Source organism: Takifugu rubripes, chromosome 16 (assembly GCF_901000725.2).
Source record: "Takifugu rubripes chromosome 16, fTakRub1.2, whole genome shotgun sequence".
NCBI classification, from domain to species: domain Eukaryota; kingdom Metazoa; phylum Chordata; class Actinopteri; order Tetraodontiformes; family Tetraodontidae; genus Takifugu; species Takifugu rubripes.
The window spans coordinates 7,068,159-7,084,905 of NC_042300.1; the positions used below are offsets into that span (position 1 = coordinate 7,068,159).

At 43.4% G+C, this 16,747-nt stretch overlaps 2 protein-coding genes across 6 annotated transcripts; one reads left to right on the forward strand and one right to left on the reverse strand.

Annotated features, from left to right (window-relative positions):
• Window positions 1-185: 185 nt before the first annotated feature.
• il20ra (interleukin 20 receptor, alpha) lies at window positions 186-4,749 on the reverse strand. 2 transcript variants are annotated; one of them, XM_011611973.2, is made up of 8 exons: window positions 4,695-4,749; window positions 4,135-4,244; window positions 3,551-3,674; window positions 3,066-3,271; window positions 2,673-2,848; window positions 2,455-2,599; window positions 2,131-2,267; window positions 186-1,783 (listed from the first exon to the last, which is right to left on the reverse strand). In XM_011611973.2, the coding sequence occupies exons 2-8, from the start codon at window positions 4,181-4,183 to the stop codon at window positions 851-853; spliced, it is 1,770 nt and encodes a 589-aa protein (XP_011610275.2). In that variant the 5' UTR covers window positions 4,184-4,244; window positions 4,695-4,749; the 3' UTR covers window positions 186-850. The 2 variants fall into 2 exon arrangements, with proteins under 2 accessions (XP_011610275.2, XP_003971670.2); XM_003971621.3 differs by lacking the exon at window positions 4,695-4,749 and adding an exon at window positions 4,370-4,482.
• Window positions 4,494-15,941, forward strand: med23 (mediator complex subunit 23). Of its 4 annotated transcripts, XM_029849693.1 has the most exons (32): window positions 4,494-4,573; window positions 4,873-4,945; window positions 5,219-5,250; window positions 5,408-5,495; window positions 5,582-5,706; window positions 5,899-6,010; window positions 6,119-6,217; window positions 6,310-6,411; window positions 6,490-6,559; window positions 6,651-6,763; window positions 6,845-6,940; window positions 7,662-7,679; window positions 10,104-10,310; window positions 10,466-10,609; window positions 10,723-10,868; window positions 10,957-11,202; window positions 11,287-11,429; window positions 11,525-11,699; window positions 11,783-11,946; window positions 12,028-12,152; window positions 12,236-12,441; window positions 13,020-13,200; window positions 13,280-13,450; window positions 13,534-13,750; window positions 13,853-13,962; window positions 14,065-14,191; window positions 14,270-14,435; window positions 14,555-14,627; window positions 14,700-14,914; window positions 14,993-15,113; window positions 15,200-15,331; window positions 15,412-15,941. In XM_029849693.1, the coding sequence occupies exons 2-32, from the start codon at window positions 4,895-4,897 to the stop codon at window positions 15,622-15,624; spliced, it is 4,188 nt and encodes a 1,395-aa protein (XP_029705553.1). In that variant the 5' UTR covers window positions 4,494-4,573; window positions 4,873-4,894; the 3' UTR covers window positions 15,625-15,941. The 4 variants fall into 4 exon arrangements, with proteins under 4 accessions (XP_029705553.1, XP_029705552.1, XP_029705554.1 ...); XM_029849692.1 differs by lacking the exon at window positions 4,494-4,573 and having other exon boundaries at window positions 4,733-4,945; XM_029849694.1 differs by lacking the exon at window positions 4,494-4,573 and having other exon boundaries at window positions 4,733-4,945; window positions 14,573-14,627.
• Window positions 15,942-16,747: the final 806 nt, after the last annotated feature.

Consider the following 16,747-nt stretch of genomic DNA (forward strand, 5'->3'; position numbering starts at 1 on the left):
TATTCCTGTAAAGTGTATTATTGTAGCAATATAGTGTCAAATTGGTAAAACTGATGGTTGTTTTGTAAAAATTAGCAATATTAAATAAGTTAACATCGTTTAAATAAAAAAAAACCTAAACTACCTTAAACTTATATTTGCACATTTTGATCAGCAGGTGTATAATTTCTTTAAAATAACAGACATTCTTGGAAAAATTTTATTTCTCAAAGTAAGAAAAAGGAAACCAATCTCAGAATATCCATACATATTTTGAATTTCTGTAAAAACTAAGCCAATAAACTGACCTTTTATATATAAGAAAACAGACATAATCTCCAAATGAGTGTGGTTGACAACCTAAGCTGTTTTTTAAAAAAGTAACAGAAAGATAAAAAGTTTTAATTTAGTGAATAGGCCAAAAAAAATTGAGGAAGATCAAACGGTAAAAACATTGTCACCACTGTTACATGACACTGACACCAGAGGAAAATATCAACACTACAAAATATTCCTGTGTATGTACATCTGTATATGAATTAGAATTGCTGGTTTAACCTGCACATGTGACGGAGAATAAAGACCGAACACTGCGACCAATGGATGGCACAGTTTGAGGCAGAACACGTTCTGCAGAGAGCAATATGTTCAAAGAAAACAAGGAAGTGCTCTAACTCAATGTCAGCAGCAATAACAATTGGCAAGGAAACATTAACGAAAACCACCTAAACATTAACACGTAACCAAACATCACAGCAGCTTTGGAACAGTCACAGTTTGTACCATGAAACAGAATTCATTTTAGAATTCATCTCTTTTTTTAAATAAAAATACACTATCAAAACAACAAAACTAACAGCGCTGAACACATTTAATCATCTGAGGGGAACACCAAATTCCATTTGGCCAGAATATCGGGCCCCTCCCCTCCTCCTTCTGGGTCTCTCTCCGGCTCTCTTGGTGCCTGCTCCTCCTCTTCAGACGCCTGTCTCACAAACACATCCCCCAACAACAGCGCCCCCTCCATCACATTCCCCTCCTCCTCCCCCCCTTCGTTGGACTCCCCTCCATTTTCCGGCTCATTTCCACTGTCGATCCACTTTGCCAACTCTGGAAGCACAAGTTTGCCCAACTTCGGATCCCAGTCAATAAAAATAATCTCTCTCTCTTGCTCCTCCCCCTCCGCATGCCCGCCACCATCCTTTTCTGTTTCTTCTAAACCCATAGCCCTTAAGTCATCCGCCAATCTGAAGTCAGACTGCTCAGAGTGGGCGGCGGCCATGCATTTGGTGTTGTGAGCAGCGTAAACAGAAAGAAGGGGTTCCAGCTCATTCGCATTTTTTTCTTCCATCCCTGAAACTGTAATTTTATCTCCCTTCTGATTTAGGGGAATATGGAGGGTCCCAGCCTGTTCTGGAGCGCTCAGCTCTGCTGATGCTGAGTGTTCCGGCAGGTCTGCATGGAATGACCTCCCCAAGCAGGAAGATGTTGCCTGAGGAGCATAAACTCCAGAAGAGTGATGCTTCTGATGGTTCAGATTATTCCCACCTTCATCATTGACACGCCCTCTCATTCTTTCTTCCTGTCTGCAACTTGTAGATGGTGAAAACACAAAACTATAGTCGATGGATGGATGGCCACAGTCATACGGCAGCTGTGGGGGCAGATATCTGGCGTACTGGGGAGGGGGATCTTCAAAGTGTTGGTCCGGCATAGGGTCTGCTGGCGCGATGTCATTGATGGCGTTAAGGTTGATTTTCTCAAGAGGAAACGCCAGAGAGGGCTGATTAAAAATACCTTGGTCCTAGATGTTGAGGAAAAAGAGGTATTCAGAAGGTATACTTAAACTCAAAATACATGCTAAGAGCAACTTCTCCATAGCACGGCACTCCCTCAATCGCCACGCATTAGACATGCTTTCTTTACTTGGCAAACAAAATGCAGAAAAGAGTCTGAGGCAACAACAGTTGGTGGTTTTTAAAACGGTTGTTTTCTTTGTTGAAGGTTGTTATATCATAGTGAGACATTCTAAGATTTGCACATTTATTTTAATTGACCAAGCTGTTAATACATATTTAACGTTTCTAAAATGTCTAAATGTGGTTTAAATGCTAATGCATTCGTGCTAAACAGCCGTGTTGTTCGTATTACCAGTGTATATGGTGTCTTTTGTCCCATTCCCATCAGGTATTGGTAGAGAATGTGGCCAATCACCACTATAACACACACACACAGAAAGGGGACCACAATACCCATAATCACCCACTGCAGCTGACTGACCAGCGGATCTGGAGATAGACAGGGAGAAAGGAGATGAATGAAAATATGTTACACATTCATGTCTGTGTCACGTAAAAACCTACCAGATAAGTTTACAATGACATAGTCAACATTTACACTTGAGTCAACAACTCTAAACTGTAATTGCTCAGAAGGAAAGGCAATATTTGCTCTGGCACACCAGGTGGAAAATACCTTGAGGCGTGGTTATGCACTGCCATTCTGATGACTGGCACTGGATGGGCATGACGAGGAATTTGGCCTTGACAGAGAAGCAGTACTCTGTGTTGTAGTCTGACAGGAGGTGCTTGTACAGACCAGAGGAAAGTCTGAAATGGCTCTATAAACACACACATGGAGATTTATCAGTTCTATTGGCAAATGTGACAGCTTGGTCTGACTTTTATACTCACCGTCTCGCCATGGTAGGTATTCTTAACAGAGAGGTTGTACAACATCTGGGGGTATAGCGTTGCCATGGATACAACTGCCATGTGGTTTTTCGGCTGATACCTCATTGGTCCCTTTATTGTGATGATGGCACTGTTGTTCTCTATTTCAATAGTCACCAGTGGAGGACCGAAGGTAGCTAAAAGACGGGACAAAAATTATTTAGATATATTTTGGAAATTTTAAATCAAAGTAAGGCCTGCTGGTAATGTATTTTTATAACGTTATCACATTATGGACAGAGAATGTGAGCATAATAAATGCTTTTTTCATATTTTGGAATGATTTTACAAATAATTCAGTACAAATGTGCAACTTCAAAAAAATTGTAGAGCCAAAATCGCTCTAATTCTTACTGTCTGATTTTGGGTCAAATCTTCGCGTAAAGACCCATGTGGAGGATGTTCGTCTGGTCTTAGCACGAACTCTAGCATAGTATCCATGCTCAAGGTCCCACGTCTCGTTGCTCAGATCACACCAGCTCTGCGCTACTTCTACACACCCCTGCACCACCCTCCAGCGCACCCGTCGCCCTTTGCTGTCCGCATCACTGTCCCCATAACTGCACAAAAGAAAGACGAAAACGGATCTAAAACACGCATCAGTCAACATTGCACAATCAACTCACTATACTGCTTCCCCTCAAGCGTCAAACCTCGACTTTGTTTTTTGGCTCTTGTTACATTATTGTTTTGTGTATCTGCCACTCCCCCCTTCCCCCTTCCCCCTCCAGTCCTTCATTACTGGAAAGTTCCAATATGGGTGGCAAAATGGTCTTTAATTTGACTTAACCCTAGAAAAGCCAGAAACCAAAAATCACATTTCATCTTCCAAACCTTACACTGCATATTGGACTGTAAATATCGCATCACCCGGGGTGCCATTTCCTGGGGTCCATTCCAGTACATTTCTCAGGTTCACAGAGGAGATGATGACACTGGTGGGGCTGGGCAGAGAGGCAGAGACTAAGGGGAACAACAACAAAGCAAAACATAATTATTCATTCACCTGGCAGAGTAAAATATTGACACATTAACAAAGTACAAAGTTTATTAACAACTCTGACAAGCCTGTGCTTACTGGTAGATAACACATGTGACATGCATAACGCCATTGCTGGCTATATGTGTCAAACATTGTTAACTTGCATAAAACACAAGAAAACTAAGGAAAACAAGGTTTTATTTATAATAGAGCTCAAATGACAACATCATTGCTTAAACAATGAAATATTTTATAACCAACAAACAATATGGTAAGAAAATATATCTTTATTCCAGAGTCATGGTCATTTTGATAAAAAATGAACAGTACAAGCAAGGAATACTAAAATAGCACTATGATAAAACTAATAATTTTGTAATTCGTTAAATATACATGCAATTGCAATTATAAAACGGTAACGATACCGCAGAGCGGTCATACCTGTGCACCAAAGAGCCCCGAGACTGAGCAAGAGAACCGTCTTCCACATGTCTGTTTGGGGCTCTGTCTGATGTTACTGATGTTGTCCCAACATTTCAAAGATTTGTCCCCTGGTAGCCAAAGATGCGACATAAAAGTGGAAAAGAACCCAAAAAGAGAAAATTAACAAATGAAAAACGGAAATAATAATGAAACGACACTGGCATTTGAATCCAACGCAGAGAAAGTTCCGTACCGCACAGCAGCACAGCACACCGATAAAGGATTTACGGCGGGGAGGATGAACCCATTACATTTTTCTGTGTGGAAAGGTATGTGACTGTACCCGTTTGTGCGCATAACACCTCGAGGACGCGCGCAACCGCCCGGGAGCGGAGGAGATATCTGACTTGTTGAAACGATTCCAGTAATTTCAACGATGATTATAGGGGATTGCGTTGTATGAAACCCATTTTTATTAACATACGATAACGTCTGTAAACAAACAGTTTACTTTAAAGTACATTATACTAAAGTCGATTTTAAAGGGGAAAAAATAATTCAAAGAACAGCATGGTCACCTCTTGAAGCAGAACGCTGCAGCCCGTGTTTCCGTGATTCGCCCGGACTGTTTTTGCAGTTGCGCGTTTCTCGGCGCATTCGGTCCGGCGCTTGTTAGCATCGGATAGCAGTTCGATTATTGAATACATTGTCTGCGCCAACTAAAATAAATATTTATTTTCTTCTATGGCGGCCTAGAAATTGGCGTTTCTGTGCAAAAATGGCACTGTCGATGGAAGCGCAGCTTCAGAGCATCTTTGAAGATGTTGTGGTAATTGGCATCTTTATGTTCCGCTAACATGGGTTAGCATTTCCGAAAATAGTAGCCACTTCTATTCTGTTAATTTAGAAGCCTGATGTGTTTCTGCAAATAAATAAAGATACAACGCTCTTAGGAATTATATCATGTAATGCACGTATGTAACTGTGTAGCTGGATATCATTTAACCAACTAAATAGTTTAATGAACATTAATTTTTACATTGCATTGAGTAGAGGTGAAAATCCAAGAGATTTTTTAAATTAATTTCTTTTGTCTCTCTAGAAAACCGTGATGATAGAAGAAGCCTTTGCTGGGTGAGAGTTAAATAATACCAATAAATCCCGTGTTTGCTCTTGGAAATCGTGTTTTTCTTTTAATTCATTTTCTGAGTAATATGTTTAAATGTATTGTGAACTCGCAGCAGGTTTAAGCTAACTGCTTGTGAAAGTAACGAAAGTGTCCTGTGTTTAGGATGTTTATGGACACTCCGGAAGATGAGAGGACTAAACTCATCAGCTGTCTTGGAGCTTTCAGGCAGTACTGGGGAACACTACCACTGGTCTGTACACAGATGCTCACACGCTTGCATACAAAAGGCTGATTGCCCATTTGATCCATCTTAATGACCTTTATATGGATTTGCAGGAATCTCATGAACAGTGTGTACAATGGATAGTGCGGTTTATTCACAGCCAGCACAGCCCCAAAAGGATCTCATTCCTCTATGAGTGTTTGGCAATGGCTGTGGAGACCAGTCTGTTACCACCCAGGTGCTTCCAAATTCACATCTAATGTTGTTAAATTGAATGAATTATAGCTTGTGCGTCATTATAGTTTAGAGTTATTTACATTAGATAATGTGAAACGTCTATACTTCATTTAATTGTGTATCTCAAGTTGGCAATATTATCGATCAAGTGTGTAATATGTGTGAATGATCATAAATCTCTGTTTTACTGCAGGATGGTGTGTGCAGCCCTTATAAGCTCAGACAGTTTGGAGTGGGAAAGGACTCAGTTGTGGGCTTTAACTTTCAAACTAATACGCAAAATCATTGGCGGAGTGGACTATAAGGTGTTGTAACACAAAAGCACGGCACGAGCTGAATCTGTACACTATAGCCTAGCTACTTGCTTTTAAACATCAAAATGCATCATAATTGGAACTGTTTTTCTCTTCCAGGGTGTTCGAGACCTGTTAAAAGCACTTTTGGATAAAATTCAAACCATTCCTACAACAGTCAGCTCATCTATAGTCCAACAGCTTCTAGCTGCACGAGAGGTATTTTCCTCTTGTTTACTTGCAAGAATGAATTATGATATGATTTATTACATTGAGTTGGTGGCACCAATTGTTAATTCTGTGTGTTTCAGGTGGTGGAGTATATACTTGACAGAAATGCCTGCCTTCTTCCTGCTTATTTTGCTGTTACAGAAATCAGGAAACTGTACCCAGAGGGGCAGCTGTCACATTGGGTGCGTATGGAGCAAGCACCGATTGCATATGGTCCTGATAACAAACATTTATGTTTATGCTATACTGTCTCTGTAAAGCTTCTTGGCAGTTTGATATCAGATTTTGTGGACAGTTTCCGGCCCACAGCCAGAATTAACTCAATCTGCGGTAAGAGGCACACTTTTACTTTGAGTACTGATTGGTGATTAGTTGCTTCATGCATTGATGCGTGTGTGGGTGTGTGTGTTTGTGTCTACAGGCCGGTGCAGCCTGTTACCGGTAGTGAATAACAGTGGCGCCATTTGTAACTCCTGGAAATTAGACCCCAGTACTCTTCACTTCCCTCTGAAAGGCATGCTGCCATTTGACAAGGTGACATTTTTTGACTTTAAATTAATAAAGGACACATGTATGGGCAAGCACAGTGATGAATTTATTTCCTTATCACATCAGGAACTGTTTGAGCCTCAAACTGGCTTGCTCCGCTATGTCTTAGAGCAACCGTATTCTAGAGAAATGGTGTGCAACATGTTAGGACTCAATAAACAGGTAAGATTTATTTTTTTTATCTTTGCGTCAGCATCAGGTCTTTCACCTGCCATTGTTTCCCCGCCTATTCACTGTAATTTGCACCACCTAAGTCTCCCCCTACCTGCTTCCATCATTTCCCACTCATCCCTTATTGTCTAGTGTCCTCGAGTCCTTCCCGCACCTAATCATATCTTCATTGTCTCCCCTCATTTTCTGGTCCTTTTATTCATATTTCCTGGTTCTTTATTTCCATGTATGGCATCTTTGTGTATTTCCCCTTTGACACTGCTCCTCTATTGTTGTTGTAGTAATACAACTCTATGAGATTATATGTGAAGCAAGCCAATGCTGTGAGCCTGACCCATAATGCACCGGTGTTAGTTTTCCCTGTTGGGTTCATCCAGTTTCAACTCAGCCAAGCTCCACGAGCTCCTCCTTGTCCCTGCTGCCTTTGTATCTGTTGCTAACAGCATAATCAACACTGCTGAGCTGTGAACGAATAACGTCAAATTCCTTTTGTCTTCGTTTGCTGGCTGAGTTGACACTAACTGTGCTGAACAGACAGTGAACAACCTAGCTCCTTAGTCACCACTTTCTCTTTCTTTGTCTCTCCACTTTCCCCTCACGATTTCTTACTCCTCTCTTCTTTGTTTCTCTTCTTGCTCTTTCTCTCCTTCTCTCTCTCTCTTGTCTTTTGGTTGTGTGTCGTGTTTGTCTGTCCCTACCATGCGCTCTCTAGACTCTGAACATTGCCCAGGTATGTTGTTGTTCCTCCTCCCGGTTGTCTACCAACTAACCAGCCCTGTTGGATGCTTAGCTTTTTAGCTGTAGATGCCTTAGAACGTGGAACCTGGAAGCCAAAAAAGGATTATTAAAGTGGATAGCTGGAATAAAGAGAACTGTTGCAGAGCTTGAAATGATCACAACAGGGGTTTCATAGAGATATACTTAAAATACCAGCTAAATCCTGCTATCCTGCAGGCAAAGTATTTCCCAAAGATGGCAGAGAGAGGGAGGAGGGTTTTTGTTCTATAAACAGCTTAATGGGCAAGTAAAGATTTTAATAATTTGTTTCCGCATATTTGTAATTTATTTCCTGCAGTCTTAAATCTACTGAAACAGAATTCCAGGCCTGTTATGAAAGGTGTGTCTAGTAGTCAGTGTGTTGTATGTTGGCATTGATAATGCATTCAAAGCCCATTAAAGTAACATTTTGTATTTGGGTAATCCTTTATAGCTTTGCTTCTCACACATGCACATTTGCTTTGCTGTGGCCCAGCGTCTGCAGCTTCCTTCTTTTGATATCGCGTAACTCGGGAACAAGACCTAAAATAGATTTGACTACAAAAATAGTGCTATCTTTCAGCTGCGATATAGACATATAGATATTCAGTTCATGGTTCCAGGTACTGAGCTCAAGTGAAGTATTGCTCGTTTGAAAACCCTGGCATTGACATTTCAAGCGCTGCTGCTCTGCATGTGTGAATGTAGTCTGGTCTCTGCCTGTCGTTAGCAAGGTTCTCCTATGTCTAACCTTTGTGCTCCCTGCTGACCTGGACAAAACTGCCCCATTCGCATTGAGTATTAGTTTTATCTTGATCAAAATACAGTAATTCTTTCATTTCTACTTACCGGTATTCGTTTTTAAGTAGGTTATGCAAGTCAGTGGTTCTTTGTGAGTTCAGAGTCTTGTTTCCAGTCTCAGCTAACATTTCGAAGCCACAGTACACCCGTGAAACACACTGTTGTCTTGGTATACGTTCCTTCAATTTAGACACTTTTAATTTGTATTGTGCTTACCTCCATTTTTCATTTTCCCCTAAAGAAGCACATTCCTTCTTATGTTTCTGTCATTTGCCCAGGTCGGCTGAGTGATTTTTGATTGGCTGAGTGAACTCTGACCTGTGTGGCGTGATGTTAAGTAGATGGTAATACAATTAATACACTTTGTTGTGACCAGCGTGTAGCAGGAGGAGCAAGTTAAAATGGGGGATTTTAAGCTTGCATTCCCAGAATATGAATCTGTTTTATTATTTAGTACTAGCACTGGTAGTTTGTATGTATTTTATACTGTTAGGATGTGCAAAATGAAGAAACAGGCCCAAAATATTTCTGAAATGTATCACAATACTCATTTTAGAGAAGAGATGTTAAATAGGAGCCAGCTCCTTATTTTTTAGGTGTATTTGCTGTAGAATTGTTTGTTTAGTTACGTCTGTCTGTGTTTTGTAGCTGTCACTGGTGTACTTCACTGTTTCCAGGCTTGTGATGCAGAGAGGTGACTGCTGGGCTGATATTATTATTATTATTTATTTACTTTAGTCCACTGTGCCCACAGAAAGATATGCCCGTGGATCCGTCTTTATCTCTCTCTGTTTTTCTCTTCACACTCTCTTGACTGTCTGTGTGTTGTGTGTGTTCGGCGGTGGAGGAAGAGGAGCGATCACGGCTCCTCTTCTCGATCACGCCTCCTTCCCATCTTCCCAGACCTGAGCCTGCATGCAGGAAGATGTTCCCAACTCAGTTGTCGTTTGCTGTGCGTGGTGCTGTGCTTCTTGTGCTGTTCTGTCATGTTGTACTGCTCTGAGCTGTGCTGTGCTGTGCTGTGCTCCCTCTTGTATATTATAAAAGAAATGATGAGTCCTACTTCAACAGCCACTGCAGAGATTAATTCCCCATCTCCTCGGTCCAGGATGGATAAAGTTACATTTGAGAAACTACTATAGTGTCTGTAGTTTTTAATATGGCTGCATAAGGTCTGAAGGAAACTTGATAAATGGTAACTGATGATTATAATGATCAAATTCCAGTAGAGAAATATTCTGAGCAATGTGGGATCATGTAACATTTAGCGATTAACTTATCTGTAAAATTTAAGGGAATATATGGAGATTTAGATCTGTGCAACTGACAGGCGGGAAGGAGGTGTTGTCCTGCATGGAAAGAAATCAAATTAATGCTGGTAACTAGTTATTGTTACAGCCTCTGCGGAGTATTTTATTGATCATGCCCTCATTCTGTCTTTCTCCCTTTTTCCTCCTGTCCTCTGTTTCCTCCACCCCGTTCTTTTCTCTGCCTGGTTCTGTTCCTGGCCGTCTTTCTTTCCCCCTCTCCTTTTAACCTGTCCTCCTGCCCAATGATTTCTTTATCCTTTAACACCCCCCCCCCCCTCCTCTGCCAGCAAAAGCAGCGGTGCCCGGTGCTGGAGGAGCAGCTGGTGGACCTGGTGGTGTACGCCATGGAGCGCTCCGAGAGCGAGGAACACTTTGATGCTGATGTAGGAGGAACCAGCCAGCTGCTGTGGCAGCACCTCTCCTCCCAGCTCATCTTCTTTGTGTTGTTTCAGTTTGCAAGCTTCCCTCACATGGTGCTGTCCTTGCATCAAAAGGTACGGAAAAGAACGACCATTTCATCGTAGGTGCTTAAAACATTGCATTAGAGGAATGTTTTTAGTCAAATTCCCTCAAAGGAGGTAGCATAACCTGTTGGATTTCCAAGATAAATTCTGATTACCCACGATGTTCTTGACTCCTTTGTCTTAAGCTTGCAGGAAGAGGGCTTAATAAAGGGAGAGACCACCTAATGTGGGTCTTGCTGCAGTTCATATCAGGGAGCATTCAGAAGAACGCCCTGGCAGACTTCCTGCCTGTCATGAAGCTGTTTGACCTGCTTTACCCGGAAAAAGAGGTGCACATCTGCTAAGGGATCTCTTGCATTCCGCCATCTATGTATTTGTATAGCATGTCATCTTTAAATGTCTTCAGTGTCAGTAAAATTCTTTAACACCTGTCTTCCTCCAGTGTATTCCAGTTCCAGACATTAACAAGCCCCAGTCGACTCATTCCTTTGCCATGACTTGCATCTGGATCCACCTGAACCGGAAAGCCCAGAATGACAACTCCAAACTGCAGATACCCATCCCTCACTCGCTGAAACTGCACCATGAGTAATCTTCAAAACACTCAAGCATCTGTGCATCAAAAAACACCCCAGAGAATAAACATCTTTCTTGTCTCAAATTGTAAATGTTTTAGGTTCCTCCAGCAGTCACTGCGTAACAAGTCGCTGGGCATGTCCGACTATAAGATTGCGCTGCTGTGTAATGCCTACAGCACCAATTCGGAGTGCTTCCCCCTACCAATGGGGGCACTGGTGGAGACCATCTATGGGAACGGGACAATGAGGATCAACCTTCCCGGTACCAACTGTATGGCATCGGCAGCTGTCACCCCGCTGCCGATGAACCTGTTGGATTCACTCACGGTGCACGCAAAGATGAGGTAGATTCAGGGAGGAATCAGTCCAACGTAGCTGGAGTTATTTAACCGTCTCCCGCTGTTGCTGAGTCCCATCTGTGCTGTCAGTCTTATCCACAGTATTGCTACACGGGTAATAAAGCTAGCCCATGCTAAATCCAGCGTCGCCCTGGCACCTGCGCTGGTGGAAACGTACAGCAGGCTGCTGGTGTATATGGAGATTGAATCACTGGGCATCAAAGGATTCATCAGTGAGTTGAGATCATATTTAAATTCAATGGTTAATAAAGTAATGCAATAAAGGAAGTTGATGCATGTTCTTAACATTTCTGTGCTATCTAAACAGGTCAGTTGTTGCCGAACGTGTTCAAGTGTCACGCGTGGGGGATCCTGCACACGTTGCTGGAGATGTTTAGCTACAGGATGCACCACATCCAGCCTCATTACAGAGTCCAGCTGCTCAGTCACCTGCACAGTCTGGCTGCTGTTCCCCAGACCAACCAGAACCAGCTGCATCTGTGGTAATGTTGTCCCAGACTCACACTCTTGTGGGTATATTCGTAAATCTTAAAAGGTGTTTTTAGCGCGTCTCCCTCCTCTGTAGTGTCGAGAGCACCGCTCTGAGGTTGATCACAGCATTGGGAAGTTCTGAAGTGCAGCCGCAGTTCAGCCGCTTCCTCAGTGACCCAAAGACTGTTCTGTCAGCCGAGTCCGAGGAGCTGAACCGAGCCTTGATCCTCACCCTGGCCAGAGCCACACACGTGACTGGTAACGCTCACTGGATCCACTCCATTTGTACCTTTTACTGACAGCAACTTTATCATCCTGTAACTTGACGTCTGTGTGTAGATTTTTTCACAGGCTCTGACTCCATCCATGGAACATGGTGTAAAGACATCCTCCAGACCATTATGAACTTCACGCCTCATAATTGGGCCTCTCATACACTGTCTTGCTTCCCAGCTCCACTTCAGGTGCACTTAGACACTAACAGACTCGCCTCTGGTCACATCCCCCTCCATCCATCTTTTATTGAGCACTCGTTCTTTTCCCTCAGGCTTTCTTTAAGCAGAACAACGTTCCTCAAGAGTCTCGGTTCAACCTGAAGAAGAATGTGGAAGAGGAGTACAGGAAGTGGAAATCCATGGCCAACGAGAATGACATCATCACTCACTTTTCCATGCAAGGCTCGCCTCCGCTCTTCCTCTGTCTCCTGTGGAAAATGCTGCTGGAGACAGACCACATCAACCAGATAGGCTTTAGGTTTGTTCATTACATTTATTTAATCCATCAGTCAATCAATCTTTATTTATATAGTGTCTGTTACAATCAAAATTGTTTCAAGGCGCTTTACAGAATGCCAGGGCCTGACCCTCAACAAGTAACAGCAAGGAAAAACTCCCCTTTAACAGGAAGAAACCTTGAGCAGAGCCAGGCTCATATAGGGGGACCCTCCTGCTGATGGCCGGCTGGGTAGAGAGAGAGGAGAGGGGGAGAACAGGTAGAGGAGAGACTAGGCAGAGATCAATGAAATACATTAATGATGTATTTCATTATTAATAAACTGCCGGTAGAATTGAGTGGGTCAGCAGGGTCGGAGGTCAGTAGGTCAGCAAACAGCTATGAAGGCAGCGATACCTGTAAATGGATACTGGGGGTGAGTGTGATAGTGGTGCCCCTCAACACTGATACTGACATTTTCAATTTTCTCTAATTAGCCTGAGTCTGGGGCGTTTTTATACGTTTGACCGTCATCTGTTGTTAACTGATCAAGTGGAAAAATAGAATGTTTTTATTACATGCTGAGTAATGAGTAGTATTTTTTTCCCCTGTCCCCCTAGGGTCCTCGAACGCATCGGCGCCCGTGCACTGGTAGCCCACGTGCGGACCTTTGCAGACTTCCTTGTCTATGAGTTTTCAACATCAGCTGGAGGACAGCAGCTCAACAAATGCATTGAAATACTCAACGACATGGTCTGGAAGTACAACATAGTCACTCTGGACCGGCTCATCTTGTGTCTGGTGAGCAGAAAGGATTTAAATTTATCTCCTGTATGTCGGGGGAGAGACCTGTCTCACTCCTTCACTCCTCTGTCTCCAGGCGATGCGTAGCCACGAAAATAACGAGGCTCAGGTTTGCTACTTCATAATCCAACTGCTGCTGCTCAAACCCAATGACTTCAGAAATAGAGTCAATGATTTTGTGAAGGAGAACGCGCCTGAGCACTGGCTACAGAGCGACTGGCACAACAAGCACATGAATTACCACAAGGTATCAGCGCACCCTGCTGATTTTATAACCAAATACCATCTGAAACTGTCCCGTAGAGACACACGGAATTTCTCTTTTACCAGAAATATCCAGAGAAGCTGTACTTTGAAGGCCTTGCAGAACAGGTCAACCCTCCCATGCAGCTCCAGCCTCAGTACCTGCCTATTTACTTCGGTAATGTGTGCCTGCGCTTCCTGCCTGTCTTTGACATCGTCATTCACCGCTTCCTGGAGCTTCTTCCCGTTTCCAAGTCTCTGGAAACACTTCTCGATCATCTGGGAAGCTTGTACAAGTTCCACGGTGAGTTATTCCCTTAAGCATGCAAAACAGAGTTCTCACTAGCAATCAGAAACAGTTTGGAATAAGGATACCAGCTCAATTTGAAAACTGAATTCCCTGCAGACCGACCTGTCACCTACTTGTACAACACCCTTCACTACTACGAGCGACAACTCAGAGACAGAACCAACCTGAAGAGGAAGTTGGTGCACGCCATCATGTCTTCACTGAAGGTAACAGCTGCTGAATGCTTTCATGATGCTGCAGTTGCCCGTAGTTCCTGATGCTGTGCTTTAATCCCTGAGACGTCAGTATTAACTGTATTTGCGTAATAGGACAACCGAAGCCCAGGATGGTGTCTCAGTGAGACCTACCTGAAGTTTGGCATTAACCCCAGAGAGGACAACGTGTGGATCCCTGATGACACGTACTACTGCAAGCTGATTGGACGGCTTGTTGACAATATCCTTCCTTACGCTCCCTCCTTAAAAAATATATCTCTTTTGAATACTTGTAGCTCTCCTTAACGCGCTCGCTCACCCATGGCTGGAAAGTCCCCAGGTCCGTTCCCCAACTGTGACTGGAGGTTCAATGAGTTCCCCAACCCTGCAGCCCATGCCCTGCACGTCACCTGCGTGGAGCTGATGGCTCTGGCCGTGCCAGGAAAAGATGTGGGCAACGCTCTGTTGAATGTTGTGTTGAAAAGGTACAGCAAACAATTTGATCTGGAGGGCGGATCAGCGTAGGTTTTGTTTGTGTGATTCAGTGATAACTGGATGTGTTTGTGTTAGACTTGTGTTATTGATGACGTCTTGTACCTTTAAGCCAACCTCTGGTTCCCAGGGAAAACATCACAGCATGGATGAATGCCATTGGACTGGTGATAACAGCACTTCCTGTAAGGAAAAATGCCTTATTCATTTCTCCGAAGAATTCCCCCCACTTAGACAGATTTCCTGGTCTCTTTCAGGAGCCGTACTGGATCGTTCTCCACGACCGCATCGTGTCGGTGATCAGCTCCCCGGCGCTGACGTCAGAGACAGAGTGGGCGGGTTATCCCTTCGCCTTGCTGGACTTCACAGCCTGCCACCAGAGCTACAGCGAGATGAACTGCAGCTACGTGCTTGCATTAGCACATGCCGTGTGGCACCACTCATCCATCGGGCAGCTGTCACTAATCCCGAAGTAAGGGAGTCCTCCGCGGGCTCCTTCCTGCTGTCATTTCAGCGTTTGCAACTCTTTCATCTATTATTCACTTTGTAGATTCCTGTCAGAGACGCTGAAGCCCATCGTTCAGACAGAGTTCCAGCTGCTGTACGTATATCACCTGGTGGGGCCCTTTCTGCAGCGGTTCCAGCAGGAGAGGACGCGATGCATGTTGGAGGTACAGACACGCTTTGGCCACAGATGCCAGGAAACATGCGGCCGTGAGCTAAACACACGCTGTGTCTTTTTGTATTTGTGTTTCAGATCGGCGTGGCCTTCTACGAGATGCTCCAGGCAGTGGATCAACACTGCCAGCATCTCAGCTTCATGGACCCCATCTGTGACTTTCTCTATCACATTAAATATATGTACACTGGGGACAGTGTGAAGGAGCAGGTTGGGTTCAGATAGAGAAATGACCTGACATGAAAAAGAAAAACCTCTGCCTGAGTTGATACATTTATTTTCTCCTCCAGGTGGAAAAAATCATCATGACTTTACGTCCGGCCATGAAGCTTCGACTGCGCTTCATCACACACAGCAGCATAGTAGAGACGTCATCATCGGCTGCCGCTGCTACTTCCTCTTCCTCTGCTACCTCCTCCACCCCGCAACCCCCGAGTTCCTCGCTGTCCACGTCCGCTGCTGCCTCACCGTCCTCATCGCAGCACGCCCACACGGCCATGTAGTTGGCGTCGGGCGACGCGAGCACACCCCACACAATTTAGAATTTGAAACATTTTTTAATCACCAGAAATCATGTAGGGATCTGAGTACCATGACCGGATCTCCATTCTTTGACTGCAATTAAAAACTGTCACTCAATGAGGGAAAATTCATTGTAAACAGTCTGTATATTAGTATCTATTTCTTAGTAACTTTTGCAATTAGAAGCTTCAGAAAGGTTCATGTGACTAATCCTGGCTTCTTTTTATTTCTATGTTTGTAGTCAAGTTTTATATATTGCTTTATCATGTCAATAAAAATAAGTTTGGTAAACTGGTCATTATTAATGATTCTTTATGATGATGCACATTAGATATATTTGTTCTTTCATCTATATATGCAAGTCAAATTATAATTAGATTTAAGTGTAAGTTACCCAGCATTTAACTTTCTTTGCCAAATGACCGCTGGCAAAAATCCCGGAATGCTTGGCGTGAATATAACCTCAAACATTTCTTCATATGTTCCAAATTTGACTGGCATCAATATTTTGTGTAATTTGTCCTGGACAACGAAAACGCCGGACGCACTGCAGGCAAACAACCGAGTGATGCTGAACCATCCCATCACTCATCAAAACAGGCAATATCGACGGCAACCAGCAGGGGGAGCCAAACACCCACGCGTATCCCAATAAGCAAATGGAGACCTGACACATTAGAGGAGCGCTGTCGGATCCCATTCCCTCAGGGCCAAATCCAGACAGGTTTTATGTCCTCCCAGGCAGAAATCGGCCTTCACAAAAGCCAGTGGGCAAGAGTTTTCCACCTGGTAGGTTAAAAAAACCGGCTGGACGGGGGCCTTCGTGGCCTGGGTTTTGACACTCCTGCATTAGAGTGTAGTTGGCATCATTATATGTGTATATTTTTTCCCTGCCTTTGTGCCACAGTCAAATTTGGAACATATGAACAAATGTTTGAGGTTACATTCACGCCAAGAATTCCGGGATTTCTGCCAGCGGTCATTTGGCAAAGAAAGTTAAATGCTGGGCAACTTACACTTAAATCTAATTATAATTTGACTTGCATCTTCAGGTGCTGGGACCAAATGAAGAATTCAAGCATTTATAATGCTTTTTTATTACCA

Excerpts from the sequence above, each read along its gene's own strand:
- med23 (XM_029849693.1), top strand. The coding sequence starts at position 4,895 with ATGGCACTGTCGATGGAAGCGCAGCTTCAGAGCATCTTTGAAGATGTT. Across the intron at positions 10,311-10,465 it reads TGCTGTCCTTGCATCAAAAG|CTTGCAGGAAGAGGGCTTAA; the intron begins GTACGGAAAAGA and ends CTTTGTCTTAAG. Across the intron at positions 12,442-13,019 it reads ATCAACCAGATAGGCTTTAG|GGTCCTCGAACGCATCGGCG; the intron begins GTTTGTTCATTA and ends CTGTCCCCCTAG.
- il20ra (XM_011611973.2), bottom strand. The coding sequence starts at position 4,183 with ATGTGGAAGACGGTTCTCTTGCTCAGTCTCGGGGCTCTTTGGTGCACA. Across the intron at positions 2,849-3,065 it reads ATTTGACCCAAAATCAGACA|CTACCTTCGGTCCTCCACTG; the intron begins GTAAGAATTAGA and ends CCCGTCTTTTAG. Across the intron at positions 1,784-2,130 it reads AAAAGACACCATATACACTG|GACCAAGGTATTTTTAATCA; the intron begins GTAATACGAACA and ends CTCAACATCTAG.